Source organism: Cucurbita pepo, chromosome 15 (assembly GCF_057944985.1).
Source record: "Cucurbita pepo subsp. pepo isolate OVF chromosome 15, ASM5794498v1, whole genome shotgun sequence".
In the NCBI taxonomy this organism is placed as follows: domain Eukaryota; kingdom Viridiplantae; phylum Streptophyta; class Magnoliopsida; order Cucurbitales; family Cucurbitaceae; genus Cucurbita; species Cucurbita pepo.
The window spans coordinates 4,021,087-4,040,111 of NC_141812.1; the positions used below are offsets into that span (position 1 = coordinate 4,021,087).

Below are 19,025 nucleotides of genomic sequence, written 5' to 3' on the forward strand. Positions count from 1 at the left end.
ATTATTCCTCGTATGAAAAATTCAAGGTGTCACAACTCGAATTTTCAGTCATCAAAACCCGTGATATGAACCAAGAGACATCAATCATACAATATACTTCAATGAAGATGTGAAGAAAATATGGTTGAAATTATCAAAAGATATTTCAATTCATGCCACATTGAAGAAGAATGAAGTTTTATGTTATAAATTTTGGGTAGATTTCAATTTAGAGTATATTGTATGATTGATGTCTCTTCATTCATATCAACCTTAATTGAGACTAAAAGATAAAAGCAAAAATAAATAAAAATAAAATAAAATAATAAAATGAAGTAAAATTAAAATCAAATTAGTGAAACAATATCACAATAAAAATACAAAATAAATACAATTAAAAGACAATATTGTTTAAATTTATTACAAATGGGGAAATAGATTTGGGATAGAATTATAAAATGTAATACAAAGACTGAAAAAATAGACGAGCAGCTTGCGAACACCTAAAAAATAAAAGGGAAAAAGGGTGAGTAAATAAATATATCCAGTAAGTAATTTATCTGTAGGCTCTCATCACATCTTAGACCTAGCTTGTGATCACAGACTTTACTCTAGGCTCTAGGTGGAGATCTGTTGTTGTTCATAGACTTGGGAGACTATGCAGCGGTAACCGGTGTCCAAGGTTAAGGTGATACCTCACAAAACTCTCTCTAATAGGTGGGGACAACACAATGTGTAACGACCCTAAATTTCCACATACCCAGAGTCGCTACTAACGTCTCATGCTCATCTATAATGCGGAAATATAACTCTTACATGAACATAGTTGATAACGTAAACTTCAAAAAACGTTTAAAACAACTTTTTCTCTGGAAAACACAGCCATGGTCTTACGTGTTTAAATATGAAATACTAAAATTTAGAGAAAACAAAAACAAATACAAAATAATTTAAAACAATGAAATGCAAAACAACCTCTTCTAACTTAAGACTAGAAATTTAAATATGAATCTACCCTATGCACATGCCACAGTCTCTGCTCGTGATGCCGCCGTCCTCCGTACAAGTGTGCCTTGCCTTTACCTGAAAAATGATGTGGCACACGGCCTGAGTATTTCAAAGAATACTCAGTAAGTGGCCCCGCTATAGGGGCCATGCAAATGCAAACACATGCAATCATGATTTAGGGACCTATCTCTAATCATCTTAGGGGTGGCCTCCAGTCTCGGACAAATTGGATGTGTAGTACTTCCCTACACACGACTCACACGTGCGAGTGTGAATCCCCAGGGCGCTCGCACACCCCCTGGACCCTCTGGTCAAGCTAATCTGTAGCGACGTCCGGAGGTCAGCGGAACCCCATAGTGTCATGCACCTCATGAACACCCTCATCTGTGTGCTTTCGCACCTGTGCGCATTCGCGCAGATCTTACAGTGCGCGTCCGCACTCATCATCTCTAGGGGAAGTAGCCCTATGCTTATGAACATACAATATGCATGAGGTCCCTCTAAATCTATCATAATGTCTCTTCTGACACAACCCTCTAGTCTCATCTCTTTGTTACTCTAGGTAACACGTACTCGTGGATATTTATATTAATATCGTTTTCACGCTCTTAGGGTTGTGTCCTATGTCGATCTAACGACATGATGCAATATGGCACTCATCATCATATAGCATGCTCAATATGGAAAACATCATCATATTAAGGTAAACGTCACGCAATCATCATACACATCATATTGCCACAAAGTTCATCAAACATATCAAGTACGACATTCATCAAAATATATATATATATATTGAGCACATCATCAGGTATCATAACCCACACATCATCATAACTCATACATCATCAAAGTCATACATCATACATCATCATAACTCATATACCGCATCGTACGACACAGTTCATACATCATCGTAACTCATACAATTTTTTAGCCTATCCTATAGTAAGGTCACTTACTTGGTTGGCCTTGGCCGAAGTACTCTCTAAATAGCTAAACGTAAGTTCCCGTTCCGTGAGAGTTGCTTCCTACGTCGCCGGGGTTTGTTTTCTATCACACCGTTCACCACTTTCCGTTAGTATTTCACAATTAATTTACCTATAATTTAATAAATGTGAAATACGACTCTAAAACGTCCTCGGATACCTTAATCGGGGCCGAAAACAGATCCGGGAGGGTCGAAACAGTGGAAACCGGGCTGAAAACAGGTGAGCCGAGCCAAACAGCCGCTGGAAACGCCGGAGGAGCCGCCGAAGCGTCTCCGGAGGGAGCCGAGCCGTTTGCGCCGAGCCGAGCCGAGGGACTACCTGCGCCGCTGTGTGACATGTGGCGGCAGCAGAGAGAGCCACGTCGAGCGGTAGTGTCGGGTCGAAGCGCGGGTCGCAATCCAGTTCGGGTCGTGGTTCGGGTCGCGGCTGTGGAAGGCTACTGGGCCAAGACTAATCGTTGGGCCTCGGCTTACTGGGCTGGGCCGCAAGTGTTTGGTTTGCAGGCCGGCTCAATTGGACCGTGGGTCTAGTCTGGGTTGGTTCAACTGAACCGTAGCTTCTGGGCCGGTTTGAGGTTTGGGCCGCTGTAGTTGGGCTGGGCCGAAGGCAGAGGCCAAGGGAGGAACGGGCTGGCTCTCCCGGGTTCTGGGTTCGGGTTGACCCGGATCCGTGGATCTCGTCTTCCTTACCCGACTTCGGCCGATTTTCCGGCGAGCTTTCTCTCTCCTTCCCGCGGCGTTTCCATTGCCGATTTCGATCCTCTTCCTTCCCTTTTCCTCTTTGTTCGTCGTCCTTCTTTCCTTTCTGGGAGTTTTGCGGCCTAAAAGATCCTAAAAGCCACAGATCTAATAATCGATTAAGAAACCTAATTTTCCGACCTCGGTTACCGACGACGACGCTTACGAAATAACACAAAACGCACCCTGAGTTAATGTGCTTTCGTTAGGGATCCCTCTTATGGTGGTAACAGGTCGTTTGGTGTCGGTTTGAGGGTGGTTTGAGGTCTCGTCGGAGAAACTGGACACTTGCCGACGTTTGTCCGAAAACTCTCTCTCTCTCTCGAAATTTTCTCTCTTTTCTCCCTTTGCAGGTCTTCTGAAGATGCTGGGTGTTGTGGGCTGAGGGTGGGCGTGCTGTGACCATCGTTTTGCGTGGGTTCTGCGAAACTCGGCGGTCGCCGGAAAACTCACGGGTTTTCCGGCGACTGAGTTTTTTTTTTTTGTTTTTTTTCGTTTTCTCGTTTTCCTTTATTTCTATATATATATATATATATTTCTTTCTTTCCCGGTCGTTACACAATGAGTGCTAGCCTGCTCATCATCCATGGGAGGTACTTAGGGAACTTGTCCCACAAGCCATGTAGTCACCTAAGATTAGGGGCGCGACCCCCTGTATGTATTAGCGTCCCTAACTACCCGTAAGATCAACACCCATCCACTGGACATATCCACCCTGTAGAGGAATCCAAGTGAACTATCAAGTAGCATGTTCCTATCCAACCTCACACCTAACTCAACAGTATCGTACTGGAATGGAAAGGGGAGTGGAATCTCCATAAACTTTACTGTCTACAATCGGCCTAGGTGGATACCTTTATCTACTAGGGTTGTCATGGTGGTCTTCTAGGTCTCTAAGGCGGTTTGGCAGCCTTGGCATAGATTCACGTCTCCAAGTCCCTCGGTTCCATCTGATTGAGTCTGATTCAGTCGGGAGCATTAGGGCTACACTTTTTTCTCGACTTTGTAAAATAATTTGAATAACTTGATGGATAAAGTTTGTAATAAATAGTTATTATAAATAGGTCCTCATAATTTCAATTTAATTGAAATTTAAATGAATTTATTGAGCCAAACGCCTTTATTTTGAACCAAACATAAATTAATGCTAAGAATGGTCCGTTTAACATTTGGTATCCTCTCTTCCCTATCTCATTATTTTTCAATTTCATTATTACTTTCACTTTCCAAAATACTTTTACATACTCCATTTATTATAATTATGAACCTGAATTATTAAATTGTGATAGTAATTTAATCATTTAAGAAAAGAGTAAAAATAACCTAACAATTAACTGATAAACCCATTTTATTTGATGTGGGGTTTCACAATCCACCCTTCTTCGGGGTTCAGCATCCTCACTAACAATTATTTTTCTCTCCAATCGATATGAGATCTCTCACACAAAACTTCTAAGCTTATATAAATTCATGTCCTCTTAGCTCTAGGTCGGCCTTCGATTAGATGTCGTAGTTTCCCTCTTACATTTATTAGCATACAATTATATTTATTGTGGAACCTCCTTCTATAAATGAGTATGATAGCATCGAAGAGGAGAACATTGATTTTGTGGATCATATCAAGGTAACCCTTCTTGCTTTCACTTTCAAACATGACTTTTATTTCATTTCTTTCGTCATATCTTCATTTCGTAACATATTTAGAGTCATTTGATAACATTCATATTAATGTTTTTTTCTTTTCACTTTTTAATTTCAATTTTGAGGAATAAAAGCTTTTCGTAACTGCTTCAGGTAACAGCTAGATGAATTTCAGAAACATTTTTTATAAAAGAGTGAAACTTGAACTAAGATGATGGAGTCAACGTCTAAAAACAAAAAACGAAAAAACAAAAACATTGACTCAAGAATGTAATTTGAAGTAATTTTAAGAATGGTGTCAATCTATTCCTTGATGTTGTTTTGTAGATTTTGAATAATTTGATTTAATTTTAGTAACACAAAAACCTTGAATGCAGGCAAGTAGCATGGCAACGTTCAGTCTTTTAAACAATCCAAAACACACAATATCGTCTCTAACAGAAAAAGGAGCACGCCTTTTCGTTACAAGATTTCTTGGTCGATACATATCAACCGGATCGTTAATGTGAGCCAACACGATACTATATTCATTTATTTCTTCTTAATGAGAACTCATATTGGTTATAATAAATTTGATGCAGTATAATGGAAGATGGGGGGGAAATATTTACCTTCGAGGGAACAACAACTAACAGCTTCCTCCAAAAAGTTGTTCTAAAAGTTCACAGCCCTCAGTTTTATTGGAAGGTAATTTAATTATTTATTTATTTTATTAATTTTTTAAAAAAAATTGGTGAAAAAAAAGATAAAATATAATTTATTTTGGTAGGTTATGACAGAAGCTGACTTAGGACTTGCAGATGCATATATCAATGGAGAATTTTCATTAATGGATAAAGAAGAAGGTCTTCTTAACTTTATTTTGGTGAGCTTAATTACTTCATTTCTTCCTAATCCTAATTAAGGTTGTTAATGATCGTCCTCGTTCATGCTTACCTTCTCTTTTGCAGCTTCTCATTGCTAATAAGGATACAAATTCTTCTAATACGAGAAGGTAAATATGAATTATAAGACATTTTAATTACGAGTTTCATTTTTGAAGGAGTTTAATTGTAAGACCCCACCACTGATAGATATTATCAGTTTTAGCGTGTTATGTATCGTCCCATTACAATCGTCGTTAGGCTCACCGTTTTAAAATTTATTTGTTAGGGAGAGGTTTTCACTCCTTGATAAAAAAAAATGTATGTGGGTATCCTATTCACCCCTTGGGGTCCAGCGTCCTATTTAATTACGAGTTACTTCCTATGTTAGTAACTTATTCTACTAAGTCTACTAACAATTCTCTTAAAATGAGTGACTTATCAAGTGAAAGTTTATAAGCTCATAATAAATCTTTAAACATTTAATGTTTTAATTAATAACAAGTTCTTCAAACTTTTGATTTCAAACTTTTGATTTTATATTTTATATTTAATTGATCTATGAACTAGAAAATTTATTAAAGTTCACAAGGAATTGAAAGTTACCAATAAATAAGTTATATTCTTATTCAATATTTTTAAAATTTAAAGATTTGATAAACACGAAAATAAAAATTAATTTAGGACAACAATAATAACATTGAACTGATAATTTTTTAATGTTAGTAATGGTGATTTTTTTTTTTTTTTTTAGGGGATGGTGGTCTCCTCCACTATTTACGGCAACTATAGCATCTACAAAGTATTTCTTTCAGCATACGTTAAGAAAGAACACCATTGCACAAGCTCGTAAAAATATTTCTCGTCATTATGACTTGGTAGTATATGGATGCATCAATTTCTTAGTCTTTTTCTTTTCGTCTTTAGATTGATGATATCTCTTCAATCTTATTCGTATTCAATCAAAAGATAACTAGAATAACGTTGAAAAATAACAAACAAAAGAAATATAAGATAACTCAAATAAGTATGAGATTGTAGTGTTTGAGTGAATCAGTGTTACATAAATAAATTGAGACTAGAAGTGATCTAAAGATATAAAATTATGGTTAAAAAAAGTTTACAAAAATTTATATTTCCTACCCAGTGAACATTTGTTTTCTTTTGATAACTTAATCATAGGAACTTCAAAATTAAACCTGTCTAATCTCTTTAAAATTATAGATTTGGAATCTAGAGGTGAAGAATTATAGAACAAATCACCTATCAACCTTACAATCTAATTACTAATATACCCTCAATATCCAATAACATTTTTAATTATTCTATCTTAATACTATTTGTATCAAATTATTCTCTCTTATTCAATAATTTATTTGGTTGTATAGAGCAATGAACTTTTCTCTCTCTTCTTGGATGATACAATGGTGTACTCATGTGCCATCTTTAAGGTTCGTCTAACAAAACATTGATTTATTAAAAATCTCATAATCTATATGATGATTTGCATTGTTTTCTTAACAAAGAGGGAAGACGAAGATTTGAGGATTGCACAATTGAGGAAAATCTCTGTTCTTATTAAAAAGGTGATTATTAATTATTACACAACTAAACATACTTTACGTTACCTAATCCTTACTTCTTAATAGGCTAGAATCAACAAAAAGCATAAGGTTTTGGATATTGGGTGTGGTTGGGGAACTTTAGCTATTGAAATAGTTAAGCAAACTGGATGTCACTGTACCGGCATTACTTTGTCCAAACAACAATTGAAATATGCCAAAAAAAGGGTTCAAGATCTTGGCCTTCAGGTAATATCTCTTTCTTATGCGCCTATTTTACTTCTTTCGATTGTTGTTTGAGTTAGGTAGTTTCTTCGATACTTAACAATCAAGAGATAAAGCTTATCATGAAGTAGCATCCTTATTACTTAATAATCAGGTGCTAAGCTTGAGCTCATATTGAATTAGGGTAGCATCGGATTACTTAAAAATCAAGGGCTAACCTAAGCATAGCATGAAGCTTATGACACACCCTGATCATAATACTTGGTAACATTCACTATCCTAAAGTGAGCTTAAGTCATATTCACTAACCTAAAGTGAGCTTAAGTCAAATTAAACTTCTAGGTCTCCATAAATCTTGGTTAATCATTAGAGGCACTTCAGTCATTTCTCTTAAGCCTTAGCTTATACCCCTAACTTATTTAGATTCTAAACTTGATCCAAACATCTTGAAATATAACCTAACCCTTCATGTCCTTGTATACAGACCTTACTTAAAATATTGGATCATTAGGAGGGTATTTGGACCTTGAAATATTTTAAAGGAATGTTAGGGACATTTTGATCATTTTACACTTTAAACTTAGTTCGACCAATCGTGATCAATAGTTCTAAAACTTTATATAATTCTTTCACATTGTAAAATAAGGCTTCATATAAAGTTTCACGATATTAGGAGATCGGTTGGGTAATGAATAAAAGGTAAGTTATGTTAGGGGCATTATAGTCATTTTATACTATTACTTGGTTTCATTACTAATCATTTTGATCCAACCTTCTTGTAGGATCATATTGAGTTTCTTCTTTGTGACTATCGAGAATTATCAAGTACAACTAAATATGATAGGATCCTATCGTGGTGAGTTTTAAAATGAAATAAAGCTATTAGTCATAATATGCATGAATTAGTACTATAACATAATAATTATTTGATTAAATTATAGATTTAGTAGGTATCTAATAGATCACAAAACTTTTTAGATTCATGAACTTTGAATCTAGGTTAATGTCCTTAAATTTTTAGTTTTGTATCAAATAAGACATTAAACTTTTAACTTCTTGTTCTATAGATTCATGAATTAAAAAAAAAAATCGAATAAGTAGATGACTATCACGGCCCAAATTTCGGGACTTTGAAACTAGGATCCAGACTAAAAAGAAGAATGTGAGAAAAAAAGTAAAATACAAAAGAAAATCTAATTATAAGAAGGTGTTTTTTAAATTTATTATAAAAGAGAAAAATGGGTTTGAGATACCGTTGAAAAAAAAAAAAAAACATGAAAACAGACTGACACCAAAGAACGATCTCCTCTCTGACCACACAGCTTTCAAATGCTCCTTCACCTCGACCGACAACCAGCGAACACCCGAAAAGAGAGGGGAAAAGGTATGAATATGTAAATGTACCGAGTAAGCAATCTATTTGTAAGCTTTCATCACATCCATGATTTAGCAAGTGACCATGGGTTTTACTCTAGGCAACAAGTGTACTGCTCTTATCGTGCAGAGTCTTTGATAGCTAGCTTAGCCTAAAAAGTGGTAACCGATGTCCGAATATGAGGCACTACCTTCATAGACTTCATATTAGGTGGGAACAACATAATGAGTGCTAGCCTACTCGTCAATCCCACAAGTTATTTAGTTGCCGAATCAATCCCACTAAGTCATTTAGTTGCCTGGGGCTAGGGGGCACTACACCCAATATGCGTCGCTCTATTGGTTACCTGCATGATCAAAGCTCTCCCATAGGACGAATCCTCCATGCAAGGTAACTACTAATTACCCGCATGATCAACACCCAACAACAGGACGTGTGTAGAGTAATCCAACAAACCACTAAGTCACACATTCCTAACCAACCTCATGCCTAACTCAGTGGTACTGTATCAGAGTCAAAAGGGAAGTGGAGGTCCTCACACACTATACTACTGCTATCAGGTTAGGAGACTACTTTTGTCATTCATGGATGTCGTAGAGGTCTACTAGGTTCTTAGAGGTATCTAGAAACCTCTTTGGGCTAAACTAATCTCCTTGGGCTAAACTAATCTCTATGTGCACACAAGTCTAAACCTCTAATCGCTCACAATCCTGAAGTGCAAGATCTACTAGAAATGTATTGACTTGGGTCAATAAGTAAATCGCACTAGCTGTAGCGCTCTAATCTTAATTGACTTCCTTCATGGATGCTTCGATAGGGAGATATTCCTATCGATCACCTAAGCATGTAATCCATAATTTAAACTTCACCTTAGTCCTATATGGGAGCTGAGGAGGTCTATTGGATTTCCAAGGCACCTAGGTGGCTTAACGTAGACTTTTTACTCCAAGCTGCTCTATTCTAACTTTTTGAGTCTTTCTTAGTCTGGGAGCACTAGGATCTTTACCCTCTTACCGTCACTCACAATCGTAAGGTGCTAAGTGTATTGGTGGCGTACTAACCTATGTTATCATCTAGCCTTAACTTTGTGTAGACAAACATGCTCTATAGGGAGAACATACGGTCAAACTCTTGGAGCTAGAACATACTTGACCATGCAAATATATATTCAAACATATAATCAAGCAAGCTCAACAAGAAGATAACATCTATCAATCACCCAGAGCACAAATTTTAATAGTTCGTCCTCCTTTCTAACACAGCGGAAAACATCATCACAAATCTCGTCATAATCGCATTTTAGTAATTTCTTACATCATACATAACATATTCATCCATATTGCCCAACTCGTATTCTAGTCATGCTTATTCTGTTTTTTAGCTTTATAAATTACATAAAATAGCATGCTACTCGAAAATCTCAACCTAGGGACATAATAGTAATTTTACCATAACATTCATACAGTGCATGATCATAAAGAAAACGCTATTCAAAAGTCCTTAACATGCATTTTATAACCACCTGAGGTAATGAATGATCTCATGCTAGCAAGTCCTTTGGATGCCTACAAGTATTATTTATCTAAATTTGGTGTGGTTTCTTACTTGTGAAGTGTGCCTTCCCAAACTAGCTTTTCCACTTGTTAGGGCCCCAAAGTTTCTAATTTCTCTGGTAGGTTCTAATTCAAGTAAAATTAAGGTTGGTTTCTAATTTCTCAGACATTCAAGTCTCGGTGTTGAATCGAGTTGCATCTTGGTTCATGAGTTGAACTGCGTGTTAGTTTGCGAATGCATGTCGGATCTAGCACAATGCGTCATCTTCACCCGTAGACACGTTGATCCATCCATAGTGCGACATGTGTTATTCACCAAACCAGCCGTGATTTATTAGACGGGTGAATCTATTTAAAAACATCTTAATGTTAACCCAACTATTCTTTTTTTGGCAGTGGGATGATAGAAGCGGTTGGCCACGAATTCATGGAAGATTTTTTTGGTTCTTGTGAATCAGTGTTAGAGGACAATGGTCTTCTTGTTCTACAGGTTTAATTAATTTTTTTTATTTTTATTTTTTACTTATAATTAATTTTTTTAATTACTCTTTATTTATCATTATTATTATTATTTTGCATTAGTTCATATCAGTGCCAGACGAGTCTTACGAAGAGTATCGGTTAAGTGCTGGTTTTATAAAAGAATATATATTTCAAGGAGGATGCCTTCCATCATTAAGTAGAATAACAACGGCCATGGCTTCTGCATCAAGGCTTTGGTAGATAGTTAATTTATGTTCTTCATTTTCAACCATAATTATTAACAATTAATAATAATAAAATTCTTTGGGTACAGTGTGGAGCACTTGGAAAATATTGGAATTCATTACTATCAAACATTGAGGTGTTGGAGAAATAATTTCTTCAACAATCAAAGGTAAGAAACCATTATTATAATAAACGATTTCAAATCCAAATCTAATTTATATTTTGTTTCAGCAAAATACTTGAACTCGGATTCGATCAAGGTTTCATACGAACTTGGGAATACTATTTTGATTACTGTGCTGCTGGGTTTAAATCACGAACCCTTGAAGATTATCAGGTAATCACATTTTTACGTAAGATATCAAATTAATGTTAAGAATTGTAACAACCCTAGTTTTCTAGGGATCTAAAGTCGCTACGTATGACGTAACTTTTCATGCATAAATATTCACCAACATTTTCATAAACTTAGAAATATTAGATAAAAGAAAGTAGATATTAAAAATGATAATGTCCTATAGTAACTTGATGTCCTAGAATTTAAATACAACTGTGATATGCATGTGTCATAATCTTTATTTGCGATATCGTCGTCAGGTGTACATGGACCGGTAATTATATATATATCAAATTAAATATATAATTGAAGTCATAATCTTGATGTTATATTTAAATTAAAATTATATAAACTTTATGGCAGATTGTGTTTTCAAGGGCGGGTAATGTGGCAACTTTCAACAATCCATATGAAGAAATAGCTTCAGCATTCAACAACTCCTTTGAAGAATTACCTTCACCATATTGAATTTCTTTGACTTTGAGATCCAAATGTTCCCACATTTCTTCTATGTACAACTTATAATATAATAATAATCATAATAATAAGCTATTGAATAATAATACGGTTGAAAATAATTAGTACCAAAATATTCAATAATTTTTAAACCGTTAATAGTTATAAAAAGTAAAAAAGGTAATATTGTAATTTTAAGAAGAATAAACACTTTATTCTAATCTAAGTCTAGAATAAATATACATGTCTTATGCATGTGTTATTGTCTCGATGTCATCGTCAGTAGTCATGGACTTAAATGATGTCATGGACTTAAATGTTTAACTCGAGTTGCGATGTCGTCGTCAACCATACAAGACGTGGTTTGAGTGTTTTAACAAATACTCAGTAAGCGACCCCCCTATCGGGTTAAATGCAAGCACATACAGATCATGAGTGAGGTCTATCATATCAGTCTATTTTCCTAGAGCGACTATTCTAAGCGGACAATTGGATGTGTGCTTAATTTCTACACACGCTCCACGCATGTGAGTGTGGGCCCACTAGTCGTTCCGCACACCTCCTAGACCCCTTTCTAGTCGGGCAAGCGTTCTCTGGTAGCTGTTGATGTCGAACACCCGTTAAGAATAGCGACCGTAATAACACCATTTTGGTAAATATAATGATCGTTTTCCTGCCTCGTAGCATACGCGTTCATACCATCGTACATGGAGAAGAGGTATCTCCCAGTGTATGAACACACAATAATGCATGAGGTCCTAACATTTTTCCTTTTCATTATCATTCATGACAACCCCTCTAGCGTTCCCTTCATATCATAACATTTTCATCAAAATTTCCATGCGTATATCGAAGTTGTACATTATGCAAATTTGTCATTTGCATGTTAGTCATATCATATATAGTTCATGTTGCACATTTGTCATATCATAAACTTATCATACCTTTAAACGTATCAATTCATATCATGCACATATCATATCATATATCATAACAGTCACATAACATAAATCAAGCATGCCTTCAATCATATCATATCGTAAACATATCAATTCATCACATACAACATAATATTCACTTATCAACTCATACACACATCAGTTCATAACAGTTTGCATATACGAGCATATGATACGTGGGAAGCCACTGGCATGTGTCATTATTCATCATATAATTATAATTAAATTGATGGTAGGGCCACTTACTTGGTTGGCCTTAGCTAACATTTTCCCTAAATTTGAGTATGTTTGCTTCTCGTCCCTCGAAATTGCTGTAAGTGTCATAAGTTGTCATTTTCTATTAGAATATCCATCCTGACCTTAAGTGCCTTAAACAAGATAAAATTCAGCTTCGGGATTGTCAGAACGGTGGAAACTGGGCTATTTTTCTTTACCGAGATGAGGGACTACATTTTGAGCTGCGGAGCTGAGCCGAGCTGTTTGAGTTGTGTAAGCCTAGGAGAAATTTTGTTGTAAGCGTGACATGTGGCGCAACGGGGCACTGACGCGTGTGCAAGTCAAGTTGGGTAGAAGCGAGGGTTGCTACAAGCGTGCGGGTTGCAGTTCGTAGGTTGGGCTTGCGATTTATGGATCGTGGAACTTTGGGCGTTGTAGGTGGGCTGGGAGCAAATTGGTTATTGGGCCGAGATGTTGCAGGTGGGTCTCAATTTACTAATTTGGGCCTCAAGTGTAGGTCTAGGCCAAGTGCAAAAATGGTTGGGTAATGAGTTATTACTTACGTTACCCGATCCAGATTCGACCCAAAGTCCACGAACTACGTCTTCCTTACCCGACTTCTTCGAAAAACACAAAAAATGTTCTCTCTCCTCTGAAAACTATGCTCCAACGTCTGTTTCTTGTTGTTTTTACTTTTATGCTTCTCTGTTGGCCCCTCCTCTTCACTCCCATGAGGTTTCACGACTTGTAGATACCTATAATACACAGAACCCAAAACTCAAATATCATTTTCGAGGAAGCACAATGTTGCTAAAGCGTGAAAAGCTTACCTTTCGTGTAAGTGCAATTGTCGGTGGTTCTTTTCCTGGTGTGGGTTGATCGTTTCGACATTGGATCTCCTCAATTTTGTCTTGCAGGAGAACTTTCAAACTCTCTCCCTATCTTTTTTTCCTTTTAGATTTTGTTGTAGGTTGCATTCTAGGAAGGTTGAGGGTCGATTTGTCTTCGTGTTTGGCATGTCGTGGAGTCGAGGGAGGATGTGGTCGAGGTGGGAAAGATAATTCCAATGCTCGTTGGAATTCTCGCGAGTCTCCAAGGATCACGCTGAATTTTTTTTAATTGTTGTTGTCATTACATTATATACACCTAAAATGAACTTTAAAACTCTTGGATTGACTCAAGGGCATCTACGACCACGCTCTCTTATCCAGGGTCGTAATAGATATCTATATCATAGTCCTTCATTAATTTCAACTATCTTCATTGCCTCATGTTCAATCTTTTTTGGGTGAATAAGTACTTTAGGCTTTTATGGTAGGGGTAGATTTGAGTTTTTTCCCATATAGGTCGTGTCGCCAAATCTTTAATGCGAACACCACTGCATTCAATTCTAGGTCATGCGTAGGATAGTTTATTTTTTTTTTCATATTCTTTGAATTTGACTTGACGCATAGGCAACAACCTTACTATGTTGCATCAATATGCACCCTAATCCCTTCTTGGATCCATTGTTGTAGATTACATATCCCTATGAGCTTTTCGGCACCGTGAGCACTACAGCTGACACTAGTTTTTGTTTTAGGTCTTGGAAGCTGGCCTCACATGCGTCATTCCATACAAAAGGTACGCCCTTCCTCGTCAACTGTGTAAGAGGTGAGGCTATTCTAGCGAAGTCTTGTACAAACCTTTGATAGTAGCCTGCTAATCTCAGGAAACATCATACCTCTATAACTGTATTTAGACGTTCCCACTAAATGATGTCTTCTATCTTAGTGGGGTCCACTGAAATCTCGCTTTGGACACCACCTGTCCTTAGAATGAGACTTATAGCAAAAATTCACATTTGGAGAACTTGGCATACAACTTGTTTCCCCTCAAGATAGTTGAGACATTTTGGAGATGTTCTTGATCCGTCCTCGAGTATACCATGATCTCATTTATAAACATGATGACAAACGTGTCCAGACACTCATTGAATATCCACTTCATTAACTCCATGAACACAGCTTGGGCGTTGGTGAGGCCAAATGACATCTCTACAAACTTGTAATGGCCATATCTTTTTCGAAAGGTTGTCTTCAGTACATTCCCTTCCTTGATCTTAATCTGGTGATAGCCTAATCGAAGGTCTATCTTGGAAAATACCGTCGCCTCTCAGATCTGGTTGAATAAATCCTCGATGCAGGGTTGTGGGTACTTGTTCTTTATTGTTCTCTTGTTTAACTCCCTATAGTCAATACATAGGCGCATTGACCAATATTTCTTTTTCACAAACAACACTAATGCACCACAAGGAGATACGCTAGGTCGAATGAAATCCATATCTTTAGGGTGACTCCCGTACAAGTTCTTTTAAACTTAAAGTTGGGTTTGGTTGGTGGCAAAAACACCACTTCCTTCTTGTGGTAATCTACAATGGTATAGTTTTTGGCTAACCAATCCATTCCTAATATGATGTCGAAGTCCGTTACACATACTACTTTCAAGGCTATGCTTATGGTTCGTCCCACTACTATTTCTTGCCCATCTTTTATCTTATTTTCAGGTCTATACACACTATTTCCTAATATGGTTGTCCTTGTAACACCCTCTTTAAGTTTCATAAAGAAATTAAGGAAAGAAACGCTGTGAATGGAGCTGGGGAAGCGAAGAAACAAGCGATGACGAAGTTGGTCACACACATCTTCTTCCTGTCTAGAGGAAGAAGACAATGATGTGGCTGGTTCAAAGACCAAACCATGACCTTCGCTCGATCTTTCTTAATTTTAACCCTCTTCTAGACCAGTTCTCATGAAATAGTTTATGGTTCCAAAATCCAAGCACAATAAGGAATTTGTGGAAGAAAATTTGAGGTGATTCAAATACGGGAAGCTCGAGAACGGAGGTCCCGAACGGCAATGACAAGGTAAGTAGCCATGTTAGACTATTCTTAGGAAATACTTGTAGGAATCGCTTGTATCTTAGTATAAAACTTAAACCAAATATGAAAGAAAAGTACCGAGAACTAAGAGTTAAGGCTTTAAACCGATCAAATTGTTTGGAATGTAAGTAACATTAAAATAACTGAACTTTGCAAATTTGTAATATTGAGCATACGATGGTGTGTTAAGATGAAATTTGGAGGTTATTGGATAAGGATAAGTAGTTAAACCAAGTAACGGTGTAAAATGATCATAATGCCCCTAAGGTAATCTACATTCCGTTCATGATCTAGATAACCTCTAAATGCTATGAAACTTTGTACTAGACCTTTTATTTTATGCTTTTGAGGATGTTGTGATGTTTGAAAGTCATTAGAATACATTAAACTAAAAATTAGGGGTAAAATGATCAAAATGTCCCTAAGACTCATTATATTTTACGATTTAGACATGCTCCAAATCACTTGCTACTTCTTACAAGACCTTATCCTAAAAACATGAAGGTATGTTCAAAATTTTAAGTTGATTAGAGTAAGTTTGGAACGTAAACCAAGTTAGAACCCAAGAAACACCTAAAGGAAACATCTCAAGACTCAAGACTCTTCTACAACCCTCTAAAGAATTTATTAAGACTATTACTTGCTAGAATAACTCATATTTTTTACTATGATGTATTCATAAGCTACAGAATGCAAGATACAATTATTCCCCAAGAATAATAAGATATACATAAAAAAATGTTTATTATTATCAATCCAAAGAAAGTGTCACACAAGCTCTACAACTACCGAGATAAGGTATCACACTCCATGCCCTAAAGTTTTTATGATATGAAAGAATGCTAGGTAATACCCTGATCATGTCCAATGTGACCCATGACCTCCCACCACGTAATGCTTTCAGAGGCCCAAGTTTTCCTCTTTTAGGTGGGATGCCCTACACCATATTTTTCTTAGCAAGGTGTCATGATTGGCCTCATATTTCCCTCACCTAGATGAGATGCCCTGCACCATGTTAAAGGTACCCTATTCACGATTTGTAGGATATCATGTTCATGTTTGCATCGATCACGTGACCTTTTTGGTCTTTCATGGGGAATAATCTAGAGCCATGTTACGAACAAGAATATAGTAAATTACCTTAGCCACGAATCAAGAACCTCCTAAGATCTCCCACGGTACAACATGATCATGATTTAGACTACATCGCTTGGAACATAACAAGCCTTGGATGTAGATCTTCAGACTACGGTGCTTGAAACGTAAGAAGCCCCGAGTGTAGGTATTCAGACTTTACGGCTTGAAATGCATGAAGCCTTGGGCATAAGTTGTCATATTGTATCACAAGACAAGCCCTAGATGCAGGTTTAGCCTACGTCTCTTGGAACATATGAAGCCTTGGGCACAGGTTGTTAGGTTAATGACTAGTACCGTAAATCCTAAGGAGAGTGTCTTAGAGAACGAACCAAGAATCGAACAAGAACCTAGAAAGTAACCAAGAACAAGACAATGATCAAAGACTATAACATGGATCAAGATCTGAGTTCTAAGAGCAAGAACCTAGATCCTTAATACTAAGGTTCTTAGACTAGAATCAAGGTTTCAGAATCTAACGACCAAGGTCCTCAAGATATATCATGATAAGAATCCACAATTCAAGAATAGAACTAAAGAGCCTAAGTACTTACAAGAAGAACAAGAGAAGGAAAAAAAGAGTGTGGTACCCTATGGACACGATTAAGAGCCTATAAGTAGGCTACTTACTAAGTCTTTGTACTCATTCCATGTTTTCTATGTATTTCAGGTAAACAAGGAGCTGGTCAAGGTCGGGAGTGGACTTTGGAGCAGGTGCCTTAGATAAGCTTCACTTGTCGTCCTCCACACCTTTTTGTTTTAAATGTTTTGTGTTCGTTCCTTATTTTGTATTTTAACTGTTAAGTTGTATCTTAATAAGTTATCTGTGAACTTTTTATTTTGAAATAATATAAATATGTCGTATAGTATGTTTTAAATTTTGTTTGTTTTATTTCGTGAATATTTTGCTCGTTTGTTTAGAGTCATCGAGTCTCAATCCTTACACACGTGACCACGAGTTTTACTCTAGGCTCTAGGTGGAAGACTCTTGTTGTTCACAGACTTGGGAGTATACGTAACGATAACTAGTGTCCGATGTTTATGGGCTACCTCAAAGAACTTTCTCTAATAGGTGGGGACAACATGGTGATTGCTCGACTGCTCATCATCCATGTAAGGTACCTGGCGAACCCGTCCCACAGGCCACGTAGTCACCTAAGGTTGTGGTGTACGTGCTTGCTTCACTAACTACCGAAAAGATCAATGCCCACACATAGGATAGATCCATTGTGCAGGGTAATCAAATCAAACTTTCTTCTTGTGATTATCTCGACACTCTATAGGAAGAACTAAGATAGGAGTTCTTGCATTAAGCTCTCCCAAGTGTCCACAGTACATCGACCATCTTGAATGTCGATGTACTTGGATCTCCACCAAAACTTTACATCATCGACTAGATGAATTCTTGCCAATGTAACCTTCACTTCTTATGCTACGACATTTTTGGCTTGAAAGTACCATTCGAGGTCAAAGTTAAAGTTCTCTAGAGCCTTGGCATCTCGAACAACATAAAAAGGCTGGGCTACGGAACCTTTATCTAGTTGAATTGGACTACAACTTAAACGGGGGTTTGATTCTCCAATTCTCTCATGGCGAGGACATGTCTAGTGCTCAAATCCGCCACTTCAGCCCTAACCACTCCAAAAGCTACTCTCAAAATTTTAGATATTTTTTAGACAATCTGAATGATCGCTTGTTGAGTATTGTCTAAGCCCTCGATATGTTCTTCCATCCAAGCAACAGAGCCCGTCGAGCTATCCCCACGCTTTTGCCACTAGCAGTTGTGGCATTGTCAGTTGTGACATTAGTTTCTCAAGGCAAGCTGGCAGCTCGTTGATCCTGTCAGCTTTAGCGAAAATAAAATTCATGCGAGATTTTAAAAGCCCAATTCATCAGGAACTTCACTTAGGTAGAGTAACTAATTTTTATCTCTACCAACTGATTAGTCTGGGACTTGCCCAGTTCTTTTGCAGCAGACATGTTTGTGTCCTACGATTCAAGGAGCCAACTTGGCTTTGATACTACTTATCACAATCGCACTATTGTGGCAGCGTTATAGCGACTATGCGACACTTATTATAATCCAGTTAACAAGTCATTCGTATGAAAATCATAAGTCATAAGCCATGTTTGGAAGAAAGTGTTTTAGAAATCGTGTGGAAGGAAATGCATTTTTTTTTTTTTTTTTTGGTAAGAAAGCAATAGTATAGCCTAAAAGAAAATAAGCAACAACCACAACTTTGATAGCATATAACCTGAATAGAAAGAATTAACGACTAGTCACATACCTTATAGTACATTTTGAGGCATTTTAGCCCTGACGGGTGTAGACATAATTTTGTTGACAGGTCATACACCCC

The 19,025-nt window shown here is 36.9% G+C and overlaps 1 protein-coding gene and 1 long non-coding RNA gene across 2 annotated transcripts; one reads left to right on the top strand and one right to left on the bottom strand.

Annotated features, from left to right (window-relative positions):
* Nucleotides 1-414: 414 nt before the first annotated feature.
* Nucleotides 415-3,705, bottom strand: LOC147789183 (uncharacterized). Its single transcript, XR_015412003.1, has 3 exons — nt 2,137-3,705; nt 1,950-2,040; nt 415-1,062 (listed from the first exon to the last, which is right to left on the bottom strand). It is a non-coding gene; the product is annotated as an uncharacterized LOC147789183 (long non-coding RNA).
* Nucleotides 3,706-4,209: 504 nt separating this feature from the next.
* Nucleotides 4,210-11,646, top strand: LOC111785027 (uncharacterized). Its single transcript, XM_023665509.2, has 15 exons — nt 4,210-4,340; nt 4,735-4,862; nt 4,939-5,044; nt 5,127-5,222; nt 5,308-5,351; nt 5,975-6,098; nt 6,609-6,671; nt 6,747-6,806; nt 6,870-7,031; nt 7,790-7,863; nt 10,332-10,425; nt 10,518-10,654; nt 10,732-10,812; nt 10,875-10,980; nt 11,344-11,646. The coding sequence occupies exons 2-15, from the start codon at nt 4,744-4,746 to the stop codon at nt 11,446-11,448; spliced, it is 1,371 nt and encodes a 456-aa protein (XP_023521277.2). The 5' UTR covers nt 4,210-4,340; nt 4,735-4,743; the 3' UTR covers nt 11,449-11,646.
* Nucleotides 11,647-19,025: the final 7,379 nt, after the last annotated feature.

Bases quoted from the DNA above. Each gene is read 5' to 3' on its own strand.
- LOC111785027 (XM_023665509.2), top strand. From the start codon at position 4,744: ATGGCAACGTTCAGTCTTTTAAACAATCCAAAACACACAATATCGTCT. The intron at 10,655-10,731 runs GTAGATAGTTAA...CTTTGGGTACAG, and splicing joins GCTTCTGCATCAAGGCTTTG to TGTGGAGCACTTGGAAAATA. The intron at 10,981-11,343 runs GTAATCACATTT...ACTTTATGGCAG, and splicing joins GAACCCTTGAAGATTATCAG to ATTGTGTTTTCAAGGGCGGG.